We start from the raw sequence: 17,786 nt of genomic DNA, 5'->3' as shown, positions 1-17,786 counted from the left end.
CGTGGCGGCTCCCCTCCGACCCCTCCCTCCGTGCACCGGGTCCGGGCAGACCCCCGCCGCGCACCGCGCAGCCCGGATCCCCGCGGGCGGGGGAGGCTGGGGGGGCAGACAGGATGTCCCCAGGGACCCTGCGGGTCGCCCATCACCTCCCATCTTGCCCTCGGCCGTTTCGTGCCGCACCCACGCCCTGCATTTTGCTAGGATCTTTCGGGAGGCGGGCCAGAGGCTTACGGAGCAACAGGCGGGCAGCGAGAGCTTCGCCAGGGCGACCCCGGAGCAGCAGGGCCAGGGCGTGGAGACGCCAGGGGCTGTGTGCCCTGCCTTCCCCATCCGCAGCAGCGACAGCGCGGGGTCTCCGGGTCACGTCGGAGGCCGCAGGGATGCGGGGGTGGGGTGTGGAGGTGCAGGGATGGGGGCACCCAGCTTGCTGGGTCCCTAGGTAGCGGAGAGAGCCCTCTCCTTCCCTTCGCTCGGGCTCACTGAGGAAACGCAGAGTGCTGACTGAACACCCCAAAGGGCTGGTATTTGAAGAAAGTGGCCGAAGCAGAACGGAGAGGAAACCGGAATGGTGGAAGCGAACTATTCTCCTCTGTCTCCTCTAGAAAACAGTGACCAGTAGCCCGCGGCACCCTGATCTCCAGTGGGTCCCTGGTTCAGTCTCAGACTTCCAGCCCTGCCTGAAGCTTCCTACCCAGAGGGAGGAAGCCACAGCCTTTTCCCTCCCTGTCTCCGGGACTCAGGCAGGCACTGTTAGGCTCGGGAGAGTAGAGCGCAAGAGATCTCATTATGGAAGGGAGCATGTTGATTCTGTAGCCAGTGATAGTCCAAACAGCAAGAAAAGGAGCAACGGTTTAAGTTCCCATGAAAAGCTCACCAATGGCTTTTAATGGGTATGGGTTTCCTTTGGGGATGATGAAGATGTCTCCTAACTGGACAGAAGTAATGGCTGCACATTATGAAGGCACTCAATGACACTGAATTAAACACTTTAAAATGTTTAATGGTTAATTTTCTGTTATATGTGCTTTACAAATAGAAAGGCACAACTATTAAATGTAAAATTTTAAAGTTGAACAAGGTTCCCAGTATATTAAAATGCTGGAAAGAATGCCACATGACCTCAATAAAGTAGGAAATGGTCCATCAAAATAAGTGGGATTTTTATGAGGAAAAGAAATAGGAGCAGGATGGGCTGGGGACGTAGAGTGGTAGTACACTTGCCTCGCACGCATGGTTCAACCCCCAGCTCTGCAAATTAAGTAATTTTTAAAAAGAAAAGAAGGACGGAAGCAAAAACATATGAAATACCCATGAGGGGTAATTAGGCTTAAACAGAGCACATTATCCTAGGTTCGAGTCGGAAAGAAAAGGTCATCAGAGCATAAATTAATTATGATTCCTCCACAAAATCAAGTTAGTGAATAAGCTAATGTGATCTAGGGATGTGTTTACAGGAGCATGATTTATACCAGCCAGGAAAATCCTCTTTTTCTGCCACTCTAACTTGGCATTGGTCGGGCTTTTATTAGCACACCGTGTCCTGTTCTGGTCTCTGCACTTGGCTGTAAGGAAAACAGCCTCTGCTAAGGTCACGGACGGCATTTGCTCACTCCAGGGCATGGTAACTACCATAATTCCCAGGCCTACAAATGCACATCGGGAACACTAACTCTTCAGTCAGCTCTGCTCAAGCTTCTCTCCTGCTGTGAGCTTTACACAGCCTTCTTGGGCCATAACTTAAAAGAGTTACACTGGGGCCCTAAGACAGTGCAAGGGCGCTGGCTGTCATAAACACCGGCAGCTGCATGAGGGCTGGGCTCTGACAGGTCCGACTCATGCCCCCATGTGGTCACACTGCGGCTCTGCACAGTTTTCCCATAAGCAAAATTCACCAACGCCCTACCCCACCCTGTAAACGCAAAGCCTGGGATACTGCCTAGCACTAGCTCTTTAAAGTCAAGCATCAAATGACCGGAAGAAAATGAGGTAGGTGCCTTATGTCTTTTTGTGTTGCTACTTGAAGTGGTGAACCCCGAGACTCCCCCCGGACTCCCCCGAGAACCTCAGCTTTCAGCCAGGATTCTGGTGGTAAAGAATCTGAGGCCGCAGTTACCTGGAGCAGCTGGACTCGCACGGGGACCGCTGCTGCTCTTCATACTGCTGCACCAGCGCCCGCACACTCCAGTACGGATTCTCAATCTCCTCGTCCATGCTGCTGTTCCTACAGCCAGGGGCACCAGCAAAGTAGAGAGGGTGTCAGTGCTGCGGTTTAGCCAGCTCTACTACTACTGAGGTACTGCCAATTCTACGGACATTGTAGGTAAGAAGTAAGGCAAAACCTGCTTCAGAGACACTTGAAACCTGGTACAGAAGGAAGACACAAAAACGTTTTGCTCATCCCTGTAACACCTTGGGGTGACACTGTTCCTCAGCGGATACACAACCCCAAAGCACTTCTTGCCATGACCCCCCAGAACAGCTGGGCCTTCTGGATTTCAGGGTAGGGGCTCCCCCGAAGCAAGCACACGCTGCCAAAGATATGCATTTGAAATTTGAGTCAGGCATGGTGGGGCATGTCTGCAATCCCAGCACTCGGGAGGCTGAAGCAGGAGGATCACTGCAAGTTTGAGGCTAGCCTGGGCTAGTGAGTTTAAGGCCAGCCTGAACTAAATAGTGAGATGCTGTCTCAAACACACACATGCGCGCGTGCAAACTGGGGCAGGAAAAAAAGAAATAGCTTTCACTTATGGTTCTTTTACATTCTGTTACTGCAGAATAAGCCCTCCCCAGCCTCCATTCCGTGTTCTTTCCCACAACATGGGGCTGTTTGGGTGGTATTGTTATCTACTGCATGGTATCAGAAAGTACCAAAGAGGGGCCGGGGATATAGCTCAGTGGCACAAGTGCCTGCCTGGCAAGTGTAAGGTCCTGAGTTCGATTCCCAGCACCAGAAACAAAGAAAATACCAAAGAGAGAGATCGGCTCCCATCCCCAGGTTTTTACCCTTACCTCTGTCTGTATCGGAAAATATCCCGCCCGGAGCGTGACACGTCATGACACACGTCAGCCAGAGCAGCAGCTGCTCCCTGGGCCACCGCAGTGGCGCAGTGCGGCTGGTGACTCTGCAGCAGGGGTCTGGAGGCCTGTGCTTGGCTCGCCGTCCCGCTAGAAGCGGGTTTGAAATGAGCTGCCAAGGCCAGCACCAGCCTCATGACAGACTTTAGGTTTCCCTCCACAATATCTGAAGGAGAGAAGAGAACAGCAGTCCTGAGAGAAAAGCAGAGGCTGAGGACGCGTGCGTTGGTATGCGTTGCTGGCGAGACGGGCAAGCAAGGCAGTCAGGGTCTCTGTCCTCACACAGGTACGTTCAAGGAGGGAGACGGGAGATTTTTTTAAAGCAAGTATAATAAAGTGCGACGCTGTTTAGACAAGAGAACTACAAAGTCTTTGGGAGCTCAGCACAGAGATGTCTTACGGGACCGGGGAAATATTCCTAAAGGAAGCAAGTTTTCAGCTGACACCAGATGGATGAATAGTGGCTCATTAGATATGCGGAGAGAAGGGGAAAATGAACAGTAGGTTTGAAGGTCTAGAGATAAGAAAGCCTGACATACGAGAGCTACCCTGTCCCATGTGAGAGCCATGACACGGGGCTGTGGAGCACTTAAAACGTTACTGTCCTGCCAGGCATGGTGGCACACGCCTGTAATCCCAGCACTCAGGAGGCTGAGGCAGGAAGATTGATGTGAGTTCAAGACCAGCCTGGGCTACAAAGTGAGCTCAAGGCCAGCCTGAACTGCATAGCGAGACCGTGTCTTAAAAAAAAAAAAAAAAGACAAAAAATTTAAAAATAAAATAAAATGTCACTGTCCTGCACACTGTGCTACAGATTAGTACTTAACACACACAGAGGGATGCAAAATATCTCATCAGACAGCCTAGAACACAGAATACTCAATAACTTTATATTGCTATCATGAAGTATTATTCTGGATATATTGTTAGAATATTATTAAAATTAATTTCGTCTGTTGCTTTTTTGTAACATGGCTATTACAGACTTTTAAGTTACCTGTGTCAGGCACACTGTACATCCGTGGTGGAGAAACTAAAAGAAAGTCAGCATAGCCAGAGCACCAGGTCCAGGGGAGAAGGAAAGATGAGGCTGCCGGGGTAGGAATCAAAGGTGGGTCATTTAGGTGGGGGAGCCACAGGAACGCCCTGGAGTTCATGCTATGGGCCTTCACTTGCAGAGCAGCACAAGCATGTGTACTCTTACCTCATGCTGGCTGCAGTGTGCAAAGCAAAAAGGAGGGACAAAACTCACTGCAGCAGGATTAATTAGGAAACTTGCATTTCTCCACGTAGAAGAAAACGATGCCCCGAATGGCACTGTTCCCTCCAAATAGCTGACTTTACTGGGCCAGATCCCTAAGCTCACTCCACATGGGGACCAGAACAAAGACATCTGTCATTCTAAATTCTGCCCTAGGACAAAAAAAGAAAGCAGACCAAAAAAAAATGTGATAGATCTGGTGAATATAAATGAAAAGAGATGGGTAAAATTCTGTCTCTTTTTTTTTTTTCTTCTGATACCAGGAATCGAACTCATGACCTTGCGCTTGCCAGGTAGGCGCTGAGCTAAATCCCCAGCCCCCAAATTCTCTTTGTTTGGCTTCAAAATCTCTCAGATATGCAAAGCGTGGAGAAGAGTTATTTGATGCGTTTTACCAGATGCTCTCCACAGTGAGTACTGGCCCACCCAAATGATCCAGCACAGGGAACACAATGATCCCACCTGAAAGGAGAGTCCTTTTTGCTCTCATTCGCAGCAGACCCGCATGCAATAAGACCCAGAACCCGAAGACAGAACCAGATCTAGGCAGTTCTAGAGAAGCAGTCAGAGGACAAGGGAGCCTACGCCTTCCCAGGACACCTCTACTGCTCCTGCCTCGGAGCCTGGCAAATCTGCCTGGTTCATGCCACCACTAAAGACAGGATATGCAGCAGTTATGGAGCCCTTTTCGTCCTGCTTGGACTGTTCTGATACCAAAAAGAGAAAAGCTGTAAAATCTTCCTTCTAGAAAACTGGATGAAAAAAGCATAGGTTATGCCAATTTGAAATAATACTTAGTCATTTAACTCAAGGAACTTGAAAAAATGTAATCTGTCTTCATTTTTGATAACTTAAATGAGACACTGTAAAATTAATATCCCAATTTTGTCATTTCTTCTCTTATCATTAATTTTCCCACACACACTCAAGTACATCTGTATTCAATTAAAATGCATGGAGAACTTCTATCTCCATCTGGATTTCCAAAGCACTCAGATTTTGATAATCACTCCATCCCAACAGAAAAAAACTGGGAAAATGATACAAGGTCATGGGCCTGATCCTACTCCACTCTGCTCAGAGCCCTTGGCTACATAACCACTGGCATTTCTGACACGGTAAAGACCAGTGAGGCTGAACAAATTCATCAACCAAGGATGTGAGAGGAGCAGGGCGTGGTGGCACACTCCTGTAATCCCAGCACTTGAGAGGCTGAGGCAGGAGGATCATTGCAAATTTGAGGCCAGCCTGGGCTACAAAATGAGCTCAACGCCAGCCTGAACTGCATAGTGAGACCCTGTCTCAAAATGATAAAACAGAACAAACAAAAAAAGGGTGCGAGAGGCTGACCTTTAGCTGAAGTCTGGTGCATACGAATCTTTTTGGAGGCCACAAACTGTAGCACTTTCTCCACATTATTCCTCATCTCTTGTTGGTTACTAGGACTCAGCTGTACCCCACTCAGCTTTTCTCCTGCTGTGAAGATAGAGAAAATATATTACAGGGAGGAATATTTTCAACATGTCACGGCAGCCAATACAAAAACACAGGAAGGGAGTTTTGATATGAAAACTAAAATTATCCCTAAATATACAAGTGAGATAAGTCCTGCTGTTTGTAATTTGGACGGGGAAGAGGAAAATGAGAAGCCTTGTGGAGGGTCTTTTCATGACCTCGGTCCTGGGGAGTTATCGTGTGCACACTTCAGCAAACATCCCACTGTGTGTCAGGCGTCATGACGGGCACCAGAGCATACCGAGCAGGTAGCATCTGCTCCCTCAGAGCTTACAGCTGTGCACAGCAGAAAACAACCACGCTGACAAGCCAGTGTTCCGCCTCAGGTAACGGTAAGCACAAGGGAAAGCGGAAAGGAGTGACCACGGCCTCTCTGGGAATGTATCTGTGCAGAGCTGAATAAAACAGGAAATGTTAAGATTTCAAGGGGAACCATTCCAGCCTGGGGAACCACAGTACAGACCCAACGTTGGGCGTGAGCTCAGTGTACGTGAGGAAGAGCAACAGCGGCAGTGTAGCTGGGTGAGTGGGCGAGGAGGTGAGGCCGGGCAGAGGCCGGAGAGGCAGGCAGGCAAGTGAGCCGCAATGAACTACTTGAAGTCTAAGTGCAACGAGGAGGCAAGTTTCAGGCAAAGGATTAGCGTTCTTCAGTTTGTTTCTCAAGGTTGACTCTGTGTGGATGTAGATTATGCGAGAGAAGAAAGAGGAAGACGATGAAAATAGTCAAGGCAAGAGGTAACGATGGTTTGGGTTAAAGTAGAAGAGGATGACTGGTGAGAAGTCAGATACTGATTGTGATCTCAATGTAACCCACACAGTACATGCAAAGGATTAGATAGGATACAAAAGGAAAAGAAAAGAATTAAGAACAACTTCTAAGGGTTGGGGAGGTAGCTTGCCTACCCAGGTGCGGTAGCGCACACCTGTAATCTCAGCACTCAGAAGGCTGAGGCAGGAGGATTACCACAAGTTCGAGGTCAGCCAGGGCTACATAGTGACTCAAGGCCAGCCTGAACTACACAGTGAGACCCTGTCTCAAAAAAAAAAGAAGAAAGTACTTGCCTAATATTTGTGAGGCGCTAGCTTCGATGGCCAGCCAGTGTTAGAAGAGAAAATGACATCTAAGTGTCCTGTTTTAGTGGCTGAGCAGATGATAATGTAAAACATTCCTCAGATGAAGAAACCCGGAGGATGAGGCATTAGCGTGAGGAAGGAAATCAAAAGTTCTGACAGCTAGGCATGGTGGCACACACCTGTAATCCCAGCACTCAGGAGGCTGAGGCAGGAGGATCATTGCAAGTTCAAGGCCAGCTTGGACTACAAAGTGAGCTCAAGGTCAGCCTGAACTGCATAGTGAGACCCTGTCTCAAAAAGACCCAAAAAAAGACAAAAAAAAAAAAAAAAAAAGTTCTGATGGGGACATGTGAAATTAGCACTGCATATTAGATACCCAAGTAGAGATTCTGACTAGGAAATCAGATATTCATGTCTAGAACTCAAGGAAAAGTTAACGACTAAACATACAAATTTGGGTAGAGACCTTGAAGTTATTTTTATATTGCAAATTCCTAATTTAAAATCGTGTTTAAGGGCTGGGCATGTGGCTCAATGGTAGAGCACTTGTCCAATACACACCTGGTCCTGGGTTCAACCCCCAGCACCTTGAAAGACAGAGAGAAAGACTGGCTGCCAAGGGCTGGGGAGGTAGCTTGAGAGAGAAAGAACAGTGGAGAGAAAGAGAGAATGAACAAACTGTTTGAAAATCTGGGTTTTGGGAAAATAAGAACATAGATTCATATTGTTTCTAGATGTACATTTCCAAGCATGTCTAGGAAGAACTGCTAATACTAGCTGCCTCCAGAAAGGAGAATCAGTAGCCGGTGGGGAGGTACAGGTGGAAAAAAGGCTTTTAACTTCATATCCTTTAGGATTTCCTACCAGAAAAACAGGCTCCGTGTATAACTTATTTAAATAGGTGAAAAATTAAGTGTTTAAAATGGACTTTGGAATTAAAGCCAGTCTAGGTTTATACTTCTACTTTAGCAATTACAGTTGTGCAACCTTGTAAAGTTGCTTAATCTCTCTAGACTTCATACCATGAGCAAAACTGCAGTGCAGGTTGAGCATTACTAATCAGAAGATTTCAGATTTTCAGGTTAGCAACGCTCTCTTCAAATATTCCAAAATCCAAAAGTTTCACACATTTCTAGCAACATTTGGCATAAGGGATACCCAATCTTTGTGCTTACCCACACCAAAAATAAATCAAAATAGTGTGCTTAACTTTTTCTTTCTTTCTTTTTTCTTTTTGAGACAAGGTCTCGCTCTGCAGTTCAGGCTGGCCTTGAACTGACTTTGTAGCCTGAACTGGTCTAAAACTCGCAATGATCCTCCTGCCTCAGCCTCCCAAGTGCTGGGATTACAGGTGTGCGCCACCACCATGCCTGGCTCTGTGTGCTTAACTTCTTTGCTTGACACTATGTACTACTATTTACTCAATAAATTTATTTATTTGTACAAATCTTCTTTTAAACTTGTTTCCTGAAAGTGGAGACAATAGTATCTGTTTGCCAAGGGTGTGATGATTAAATGAAATTAAACCAAGTAGAAAGTGTTCAATGCTGGCATCTGTGGACACTGTCATCATCACTACAAACGCAAGCTCTGATGAACTCAACAGCTGTCCTTACAAGGGGCTCAAGGCTAGGCAAAGTGCAAAGCTTGCTTCTTCTGTACTTCCTGTACCCCCACGTCCCTCAAGGAGTCTAAAGCAAAACCAGCTGACTAATAAAGTTTTCAGTGCCTGTAATGTGCACCTGGTTAGGGATTGTGGGAACAAAAAGAATTGTACTGAACACACACTTAAAAAACTCTGCCTCTAGGGAAGCCATAGGTAAGTAAACAAATGATTATGACTACCACTCAGTGAAAAAAATAGCAACAGAACGATGGACACATGCTATGGAAATAAGGTATGACACTATCTAGTAAGAATGGCTCCAGGGTTTCACAAGGGAAAAATCCTTGCATGAAACAAATAGTAGTATCCTAGAGGGGTCTTTGTGCTGATAACAAACGTAAAGGGGTCCTTTTCTGCTTGGCTACTGCTTCCTTTCCTGGTTTTGGTTTAGACATCAGGTCTCCTGGTGGGCTTCCGCGTGACGTCATTTCTTTTGGCAGGCTTCAGTTTAGACATCAGTGCTTCCAGGGAGCCGTCCCTGAACCCTAACCCTGGACAGAGTGTCCCTTCCATGTACTCCTCTCTGCATCCATCCTACTGAAGTTCTAAGTATGTAATGGAATTGACTTTACTCTCCAGTCTTTCCACTTAAGACTGGGGCTCCTGAGAACATAAACTGTGCCTATCATATTCTTAAACAATATAGTACCTGCCACCCAGTGTTTAGTAAGCAATAAATAAACAGATGAACGCTGAGCAAATTTTGGTTTTGTTTTATTTTATAGTCCTGGGGATTGAATCCAGGGCCTTCACACCGAGCTATATCCCAGCTTCCCTTTTATTTTTTATTTTGAGACAGGATCTTGCTAAGTCACTAAATTGCTCAGACTAGACTTGAACTTGCAATCCTCCTGCCTCAGCCTCCCAGAGTGCTGGGATTACAGGCATATCCCACCATGTCCAGCTTGAGCAAGTATTTTAAGTCTTCTCTGCTTCCATTGCCAGATAGTCTAAAAAAGAAACAACCTGCTTTGAAGGGCATATAGAGGATAGCAGTGATCACATTCTGGTCTACAGTAGCATCAGAGTCCAGGACCAACTGACCAACAATCTCGATGAGATATGCCAGGATCACCCCATCCCGGAGATCCTGTCGCAGGTCCTGTACAGGCTTCACCGATGGCCTCTTCTTCAGCTGTGCATTCACCCAGGCCACATAGGCCTGCAGCTGTTGCTGGAAAATAAAAGGAGAAAATAAAGACAAGTGGTGTATTACTTTCACTTTTTATCTTATACCTCTAAGGCAGCATGAGAGATTAGAGTATGGAGGACAACCTACATCCAGAAAGAGAAGGTGTTTTTTTTTTTTAAATTGAGTTTTATTTTTGGTCTTTTTGAGACAGGGTCTCACTATACAGTTCAGGCTGGCCTTGAGCTCACTTTGTAGCCTAGGCTGGTCTCAAATTTACAGTGAGCCTCCTGCCTCAGCCTCCCGAGTGCTGGGATTACAGATGTGTGCCATCATGCCTGGTGAGGAGGTTTTAAGGAAAGAAGAAAAAAAAAAAAAGCATCAGGGTCAGACCCAGAGCATGCCCTAAAATTCTCCGGTTTTATACTAGTCTCTGGGGATCATATAAGCTCTGACTCGGTGGCACTGTAGACAAAGATAAGGAGGTGAGTGTTTCACCGACTGCGACTTCTGCTTTTCTCGAGCTTTGCTCTATCGACAGAGATGACGGGTAGCCCCAGGACCCCAGCCAGTTTTCAGGTGTAACCACTGTTGCCAGCAGCTCACCAAGCTTTTCAGTAACAACCTCTCAGGGTGCTGTACGTACAACAGACTGTGATACTCATACAAACGATCTTGCCGAGCCAGAGATAAACAATAACCCAAGCTCAGAGCTCTCGCATAGCTGCTTTCTTCAGAATGAGATTTATATAAAACCATCTCACGGTCAACCCAAGATTTACTCTCCTAAAACCATAATCCTAGGATTGCTGCAGAGTTAGTTTTAATCCCTGCTTTATGTTGTCAAAGAAGATCCGGTTACCTAAAACCGACACAAAGAAGGAAAAAGGAAAGGTAAGGTGAGCAGAGTCACTGCAGACTGTTACTTCAGACGAAGTTAGGGTCCTGTTTTATCAGAGAACCGTCAGGCATCTACGCAGACATGTAACTCATCCCAACCCTGGAACAGCCTTACATATCCCATGCTGTCCACTGAACAGAACCTGTTCTCGGATGTTTTATTCTGAGGACTTGGTCAGAAAATGGGCACTAATTTCTAAGTAGCACATGAACAACGCCCTGGTCCAGACAACAGCTGTGTGTGGTTTCTATAGCAGCCCGAGACCCTAACTTAAAAATTAAATTCAAAGGCTAATTGTATTAAATTATAATTTGGTTGACATACAGTTGATTTCTAAATCCTAAGTACTTGCTTAATGAAATGATGTTGAATTATTTCCCGGTAAATTACACGGTGGCTGCTTCCTGAGCTTAAATTAAATCTTCATTACTTTCATTCTGTCAATTTATGCATGTAAATAAAATCATTTTTTTGTGCTAAGGCAATAATCTATTGGCTACTGACAAAAGATAGGAAATGCGATAGTCAGGAGAGTGGGGAGGTCTAACGTTACTGAGTACCTACCATGAACTAAACACTATTTTTGTTGTTTTTTACATGTTTAACAAGTAAATGAATATACCTGTCACAGGACCTGACACATTTTTTTTTTTTTTTTTTTTTTTGGTCTTTTTGAGCCAGGGTCTCACAAGGCAGTTCAGGCTGGCCTTGAGCTCACTTTGTAGCTCAGGCTGGTCTCAAACTCCCAACGATCCTCCTGCCTCAGCCTCCCAAGTGCTGGGATTACAGGCAAGTACCACCACACCTGGCTGCAAGTGATGTTTACCAAATGGTCAACACTACTGTCATCACCACCATCATTCAATTCAATTCTCAAAAAAAGCAGTAGAGAGTATTATCTCCACTTTATGGATGAAGTTTGGAGAGGTTATGTAACCTCTCCACTGTTCCGATAGCTAGAACATAGCGGACATGTTATTAAAACCCAGTAAATGTTGTGCAAGCATTTGCCAAGGGCCTCCTGCTATCCAGCTCACTGCTAGAACAGACATGGCCGCATCTTCTGCCTAACATGGGCCAGGTGCCTACTGCTAAGGGCAATCTAAGCTGTGTAAGGCTCCAAGGTCTACGCCCACCTTATAGCCAAAGCACTGCCTGAAGCAGACCAGGCAAAGGGTGCTCTGGACTGAACCACTCTTGTCTGAGGAAAAGGAATTAAGACCAGAAAAGGCATTAAAAGTAACAGTTCTGCCTATAAGCTCAACATTCTTGGAGGACTGCATGATGAAGCTCAGCCTGGTCAACTTAGCAATTTAGTGAGATTCTGTCTCAAAATAAAAAACAAAAAGGGCTGGTGATTTAGCTCACTGTGCAGAGTGTGAGTTCAATCCCCACTACCACATGCAAAATAAATAAAAATAAATTATCAGGGATGACTGAAAAATGTGGTGGAAGTTGAAAGTTAAAACCTTCATTACAGTAAAAGACACACTGCCATTACCCGCCCCATATTCCCCTTGCCTTTGAAGATTTACCACATTTATACATTATCCCATTATTCTTGCCACTTTTGTGTTTGTTTTGCTTTTTGGGGGACAGGGTTTCACTACGTGTAGTCTATGCTGGCCTTAAATTCACTATGTAGCCCAGGCTGGCCTCAAACTCATGGTGATCCTTCTGTCTCAGCCTCCTGAGCGCTGGGGTTATAGGTATGTGTCACCACACCTTGCTCTTGCCACTTTCTGAAGCAGTTCTGGAAGTCCTCGTTAGTGTCATTATGAAGTGTGATTAAAAATGTGCTGAATAACCCTGCTGTGTGAGACGCAATGTAAAAGCAGGCTTGTAAGAACACTGAGGTGTGTCCTCATTCACATTATTCACCAGATCTGTCTGACTTCTGGCTCTACCCCAGGTCAAAATAATCGTGTAAGGTAAGTGTTTTGAATTGATTCAGGACACTGAAGTAGCCACAACAGCACAACTAAAGATAGTCACACAGGACTTACAGACCTGCTTTGGAAAGCGGCAAGAGCGCTGGGGTGTGTGTGTGAGGGACAGTGATGTGTCTTTAACTGTAATTATTTTATTTAAATGCACCGCATATTTTTCAATTCCACCATATCCTGAATATCCTAAGCAATCTGCCTGTATCTAATTCCCCCTCCATTCACCCTCCACACATTCCTGCCTAAAACCCATCACTGGTCTCACACTGCACTCAAAATAAAATCCAACTTCCTCACCACCATTTAAGTCTGCCACATGCAGCCCTTGCCTCTTCTCCAGCTTCACCCACTCATCCTCCACACAGCCCGCCGTGTCCCGGAAGGACCCAGCCACTCCCCTGCCCCTACCTGCTTTCTCTTCGAAAGCCTCAGCCCAAGCATTGTCGTTTAGAGAAAGCCCTCTCTAACCCTCCCACCTACCTCAGACTTCCCTAAAAGGACTATGTGGCAAGGCATCCAGTTACACAAACTTGCGTGCCAGCCCCACGGCTGTACAAAGAGCCCCCGTGGCTGCAGGAGGCTTGCAGAAAAAAAAGGGAAGAGAAGGAGAAAAGCTCGCAGACTGTAGCAAGAAGCGATGGGGTGTACAGGTGTGATGAAAGTATGAACCCAACCCAAAGACAAGCTTCAGGGGGATTCCTAAAGGAGCAGAGGAAGCAAAGAGGATAGCAAACTCAAAAGCGCTAAGGTCTGAAAAATGCTGCATGCTGGGAGTCACAGTAGCTAGAACGCTTGGACTCTTAGAGTAACAGGGGCTCAAAAACTATTTGTGAATATTTGTGAATCAGTGAATCATTTGTCACATCTCATGAAGCCAAGACCTAAGATAATGCAAAAGTTAACCATGCAGGAGCAGGCGAGCCCAAGTACTTCTCATTAGGACAAGATAATTTCTACTGAAGTAGGCAAAGCCTTCCCCTGGCTGTAGAACAGAGGTAAACTGTCTGTGATGCAAAGCTGATTAGAGATTCCTAATGGTGCTTTCCATGCACATTAATCACAGCTCTCAGGATTGCGCAGCATAAATGGTAAGTCGCTGCTTTCCTGCAAACACTCTGTCACAAAAGCTGCACTATGTCCTTTAAACACATTTTCTCTGTTGCTCATCTACCAGGAAGACGTTACCGTATCCATATTGCTGCTTGGAAACTGAGACTAAAAATCCGATGAAATACTTGTTCAGGGTCACCCAGATAGTAAACCATGAATTCGAGATGCAGATCTATCCCCCAAGGCCATGTTCCTTCTGCACCTCAATGAATGTATCTCTGAGTTTTAAATGACTTCACTAAAATTATCAGCATGCCCTGTAGTGTAAACCTCCTCCTCCACTGCATTCCATGCTTTAGTCCCATTTACCATATTCTACACTACGTGACCGTCTACTGCTCAAAATGCAGTTCCTGGAGCAGCAGCAAGAGCACCACCAGGGGGCCTGGGAGAAACACAGACTTCCCAGGCTCCTCCCCAGCCCTACCAAAGCAGAACCCCTATTTTAAAACAACGCCCTAGTGACTTCTGCACGGTTATAAGTGAGAAACGCTGTCCACTGTCCGACACCTGACTGCACATCCAGGTAACCAAGAAAGCTCTTCAAAAATAGACCTTACCCCAGAATATATCAAATTTCTCCCCATGATTCTTGTAGAACTGAGTTCAATCTTTTTCTAGTTAAATGTCCCCTTTCCCTTAGCCAATGTGTTCACATACCTGGTTACCCATCAGAATCACCTGGGAAGCTTAAAAGCAAAAACCCTAATACTTCCAGGGTCCTACCCTAGATAAGTAGAATTTCTGAGGGTAAAGCCCAGATGTATCAGTATTCATCAAGTGCTCCCAGGTACATGCAGAGATGTGAGACAATGTGAACCATTCTTTACATGAAATGGCGACAAGTATTATGTTCCTCTGGTCTAATCTGAAATTATGATGCTTAGAACCTAATACAAAACTTTGTAGGTGAACATGTAAGAAATAAAAATTTAGGGCTGGGCATTGTGGCGCACGCCTGTAATCCCAGTACTTGGGAGGCTGAGGCAGAAGGATCACTGCGAGTTCGAGGCTAGCCTGAGCTATAAAGTGAGTTTAAGGTCAGCCTGAACTGCACAGTGAGACCGTGTTTCAAGGAAAAGAAAAGAAAAGAAAAGAAAAGAAAAGAAAAGAAAAGAAAAGAAAAGAAAAGAAAGGAAAGGAAAGGAAAGGAAAGGAAAGGAAAGGAAAGGAAAGGAAAGGAAAAAAGAAAGAAAGAAAGAAAGAAAGAAAGAAAGAAAGAAAGAAAGAAAGAAAGAAAAAGAAGGAAAGAAAGAAAGAAATTTAAAGTGGTCAGTTTTCAAAACAAAGTAGCTAACTTTGAGTGGAAAATTACTAGCAGTTAAAATTGCCTAACAGCCTGCAGACGTGACAAAGTCCACGCATCTAGAAGGACCCTAAGCAAATGGGACCTTGAGGGAAGAGAAACCTGTGAGACAGTCTTTCCTAAAAAATGCAGGCATCGGTGGGGAAAGGAGAAAAGACCTCAGACAATGTGAGGAGACACTGTACACCCCGTAATAATCAGCCATTGAGGAGCCAGGGGAGGGACCCGTGTCCTAGGACATAAATCGCTTGCTGCAGCTACCCCAGCTATGCCTCCCTCCCGACACCCTATCTTCAGGAGTGACACTAAGGTCCCAGTTTCACTCTGCTTCGTGTCTCTGAGTCCCCTCCTTGGGTCTGGGCAGGTGAGTTACGTCTGAGAGATGTAAAGCGTTCTCGTTCAGGATATTTTTCTTTTTCCTTCTGTGGTCACTAGACCATTTTGTTGACTCACCCCGAGGAGTCATTCGTAATCTCTAATTATTGTTTTTTAGTTTATTAACTTTTCACTGCAAAATAATTTCAGTCTTACGAAAAGTAACAATGGAAAGCGTGTTCTGCGACATCCATTACCAACCAACCAAAAAGTCTGCATCTTAGGTAATCAAGGTACAATGATCAAAACAGGAAACTAATGCTGACCCGGCACCACTAATTGGAGATTTTATTCAAGTTTTGTTTTTGTTTTTAACTGATACATAAAATGTGTACCTACTAGTAATATTCAACACGTGTACCTTGGGTAATGTTTATAACAGGTCAAACACAAAAGATTTCCTCAGGCATTTATCATTTTTTATGGTTTATTTAAATTCCCCCAACTGTCCCATTGAAGTCCTTTTTGTGGTCCATTACCCAGTCCAAAAATCTCATACTGCATTTGGTTGTCTTGTCTTGTCTTTCTTTTTCTTTTTTTTTTTTTTTTTTTTTTTTTGAGACAGGGTCTCACTATGCAGTTCAGGCTGGCCTTGAGCTCACTTTGTAGCCCAGGCTGGTCTCACACTTGCAGTGATCCTCCTGCTTCAGCCTCCCCAGTGCTGGGATTAGGTTGTCTTGTCTTTCTGCTCTCCTCTAATATGGGAGAGTTCCTCAGTTTTTCTGTCTTTCACGACCTTGACAATTTTTGAAAGCATTCTCAGCCAGGTATCATGTTTATCCCAAAAGAAGACCTGACAAGGAAAACAAGCACTGGCTGGCAGAAGGTTATACCTCACTATTCTTTTGCTCAGTGGTTACCCTGTAAAGGCAGATAAGGCAAGGATAGGGTGACTGGGGCTGGCACTTTTGAACTCAGTTTTCAAGGCTATAGGTCTTATTTTCAGGAAAATACAGTATTTTCTCATAACCCTCAATTTGGCAATACCTTAAGTATCCTTGTAAGTAAATTTGAATGCTTTTTTCCCAAGAATATTGTGCCATTCTGAGTACATCGTCTCAAAAGCCACGTGATGCCTGAATGTTACATTATTGGTGACGTTAACTTTGATTGCTTCCTCAAGGTAGTGTTGGTCAAGTTTTATTTACTGTAAAGCTGCTATTTCCTCCTTTTTAATTAATAAATATCATGTGGTAAGATGCTCCAAAACTATGAAAATAATCTTTTTTTCATCATTACTTTCCCCGTCCATTTTAAGTTTAATACCACTGATTTTTCTTTCCTGGGGCAATTACATGTTTCCTACATGAAGATTTTCTAATTCCACCATTAATTCTCTATATATTAATTGGAATTCTTACTGTGAGGAAGAGCTCTCTCCTCTTTTATAACACTAATTTGTATATTATATTCAATACACATATAAGTCTATTTTAATAAATAGATCTGTAATATACATAACACTAAAAATTACAAAAAATCATCTGTATCCTGTGAAAATATGTATATAGACAATACAGAAATAACTATCTTGCTTAAAGTTCTCTTTTAAAATGTTACACAAAAAATTTAAAATCAAAGCCATGCATACTATTGTAGTATGACAGTCATGACGACATTTTTGTGACATACTTCAATTTCCATTTAGACATAGCATAGCTCTTTTAATCAGTCATCTCTATCTAATACATAAGAAGCTTAACCTAAACTCACTGACCTTTAATGGGACGTCACTGAAGAAATTTGTGATACTGTCTGCACTGCTAATGTCCAGGCATCTCTAAGTATAGTGGCACATACACAGAATAAACGTCACCCAAGTTTTTGTTATTATTACTGACTGCTGACCTCATGTTGGCTCTACGTGAAGCTCCTAGCACAATTAATTGGAGCACAAAATGACTGACTCTGAAAGAAAAGGTCTGTCGCCATAATCAATCCCACTTTGACATTTTAGGAGACGGTACACCTGGAAGGCAGAAACACATTTAATACCTGCTTAAAGCTCTTGACATTTTGTAACTTTAGAATTATTTGTATTTGTATTGGTCCCGTTTGCAGTTCACAATGATTACACTCCTCTTGGAGAGCTGGTACACGGGCAGAACGCACCGTAATTCCTTCTCTTTCATCGCCTTCCCGTCCTCCCTTTCCTCCATCTCTGTCTCCCTCCCTTTTGCAGAAGATCTATCTCCCTCTTCCCATTATCTAGCTTTTATTTTGAAGAGCTCTTCCTTCATTTATTTACTTATATCAGTATGAGCACCTGGGTATTTTTTTTATTTGTTTATTCAATTATTATATTACTGCATAGCTTACTCTAGATTTGATGACTGGGATGCCTTCATCTTGGTTCCTGTACTCTTACCACAAGTTCAGGTCATTTTTTGTTAATTGTGGTTGTAAAATGTAACGCAAAGGTTAGCGC

General features: G+C 44.5%; 1 protein-coding gene across 8 annotated transcripts in view; it reads right to left on the bottom strand.

Annotated features, from left to right (window-relative positions):
- Nucleotides 1-17,786, bottom strand: part of Dixdc1 (DIX domain containing 1) — a 73,234-nt gene that overhangs the window by 32,864 nt on the left and 22,584 nt on the right. For all 8 annotated transcript variants that reach the window (XM_005378089.1, XM_013511056.1, XM_013511058.1 and 5 more), the window contains 4 exons: nt 9,636-9,765; nt 5,687-5,812; nt 3,010-3,241; nt 2,114-2,221 (listed from right to left, as the gene is read on the bottom strand). In XM_005378089.1, the coding sequence (XP_005378146.1) occupies nt 2,114-2,221; nt 3,010-3,241; nt 5,687-5,812; nt 9,636-9,765 (596 nt within the window). The remainder of the gene's footprint in view (nt 1-2,113; nt 2,222-3,009; nt 3,242-5,686; nt 5,813-9,635; nt 9,766-17,786) is intronic.

Source organism: Chinchilla lanigera, unplaced genomic scaffold, assembly GCF_000276665.1.
Source record: "Chinchilla lanigera isolate Chin_1 unplaced genomic scaffold, ChiLan1.0 scaffold00011, whole genome shotgun sequence".
NCBI classification, from domain to species: Eukaryota; Metazoa; Chordata; class Mammalia; order Rodentia; family Chinchillidae; genus Chinchilla; species Chinchilla lanigera.
Note: the sequence above shows the minus strand (reverse complement) of the source record. Positions and strands in the feature narration are given on the sequence as shown.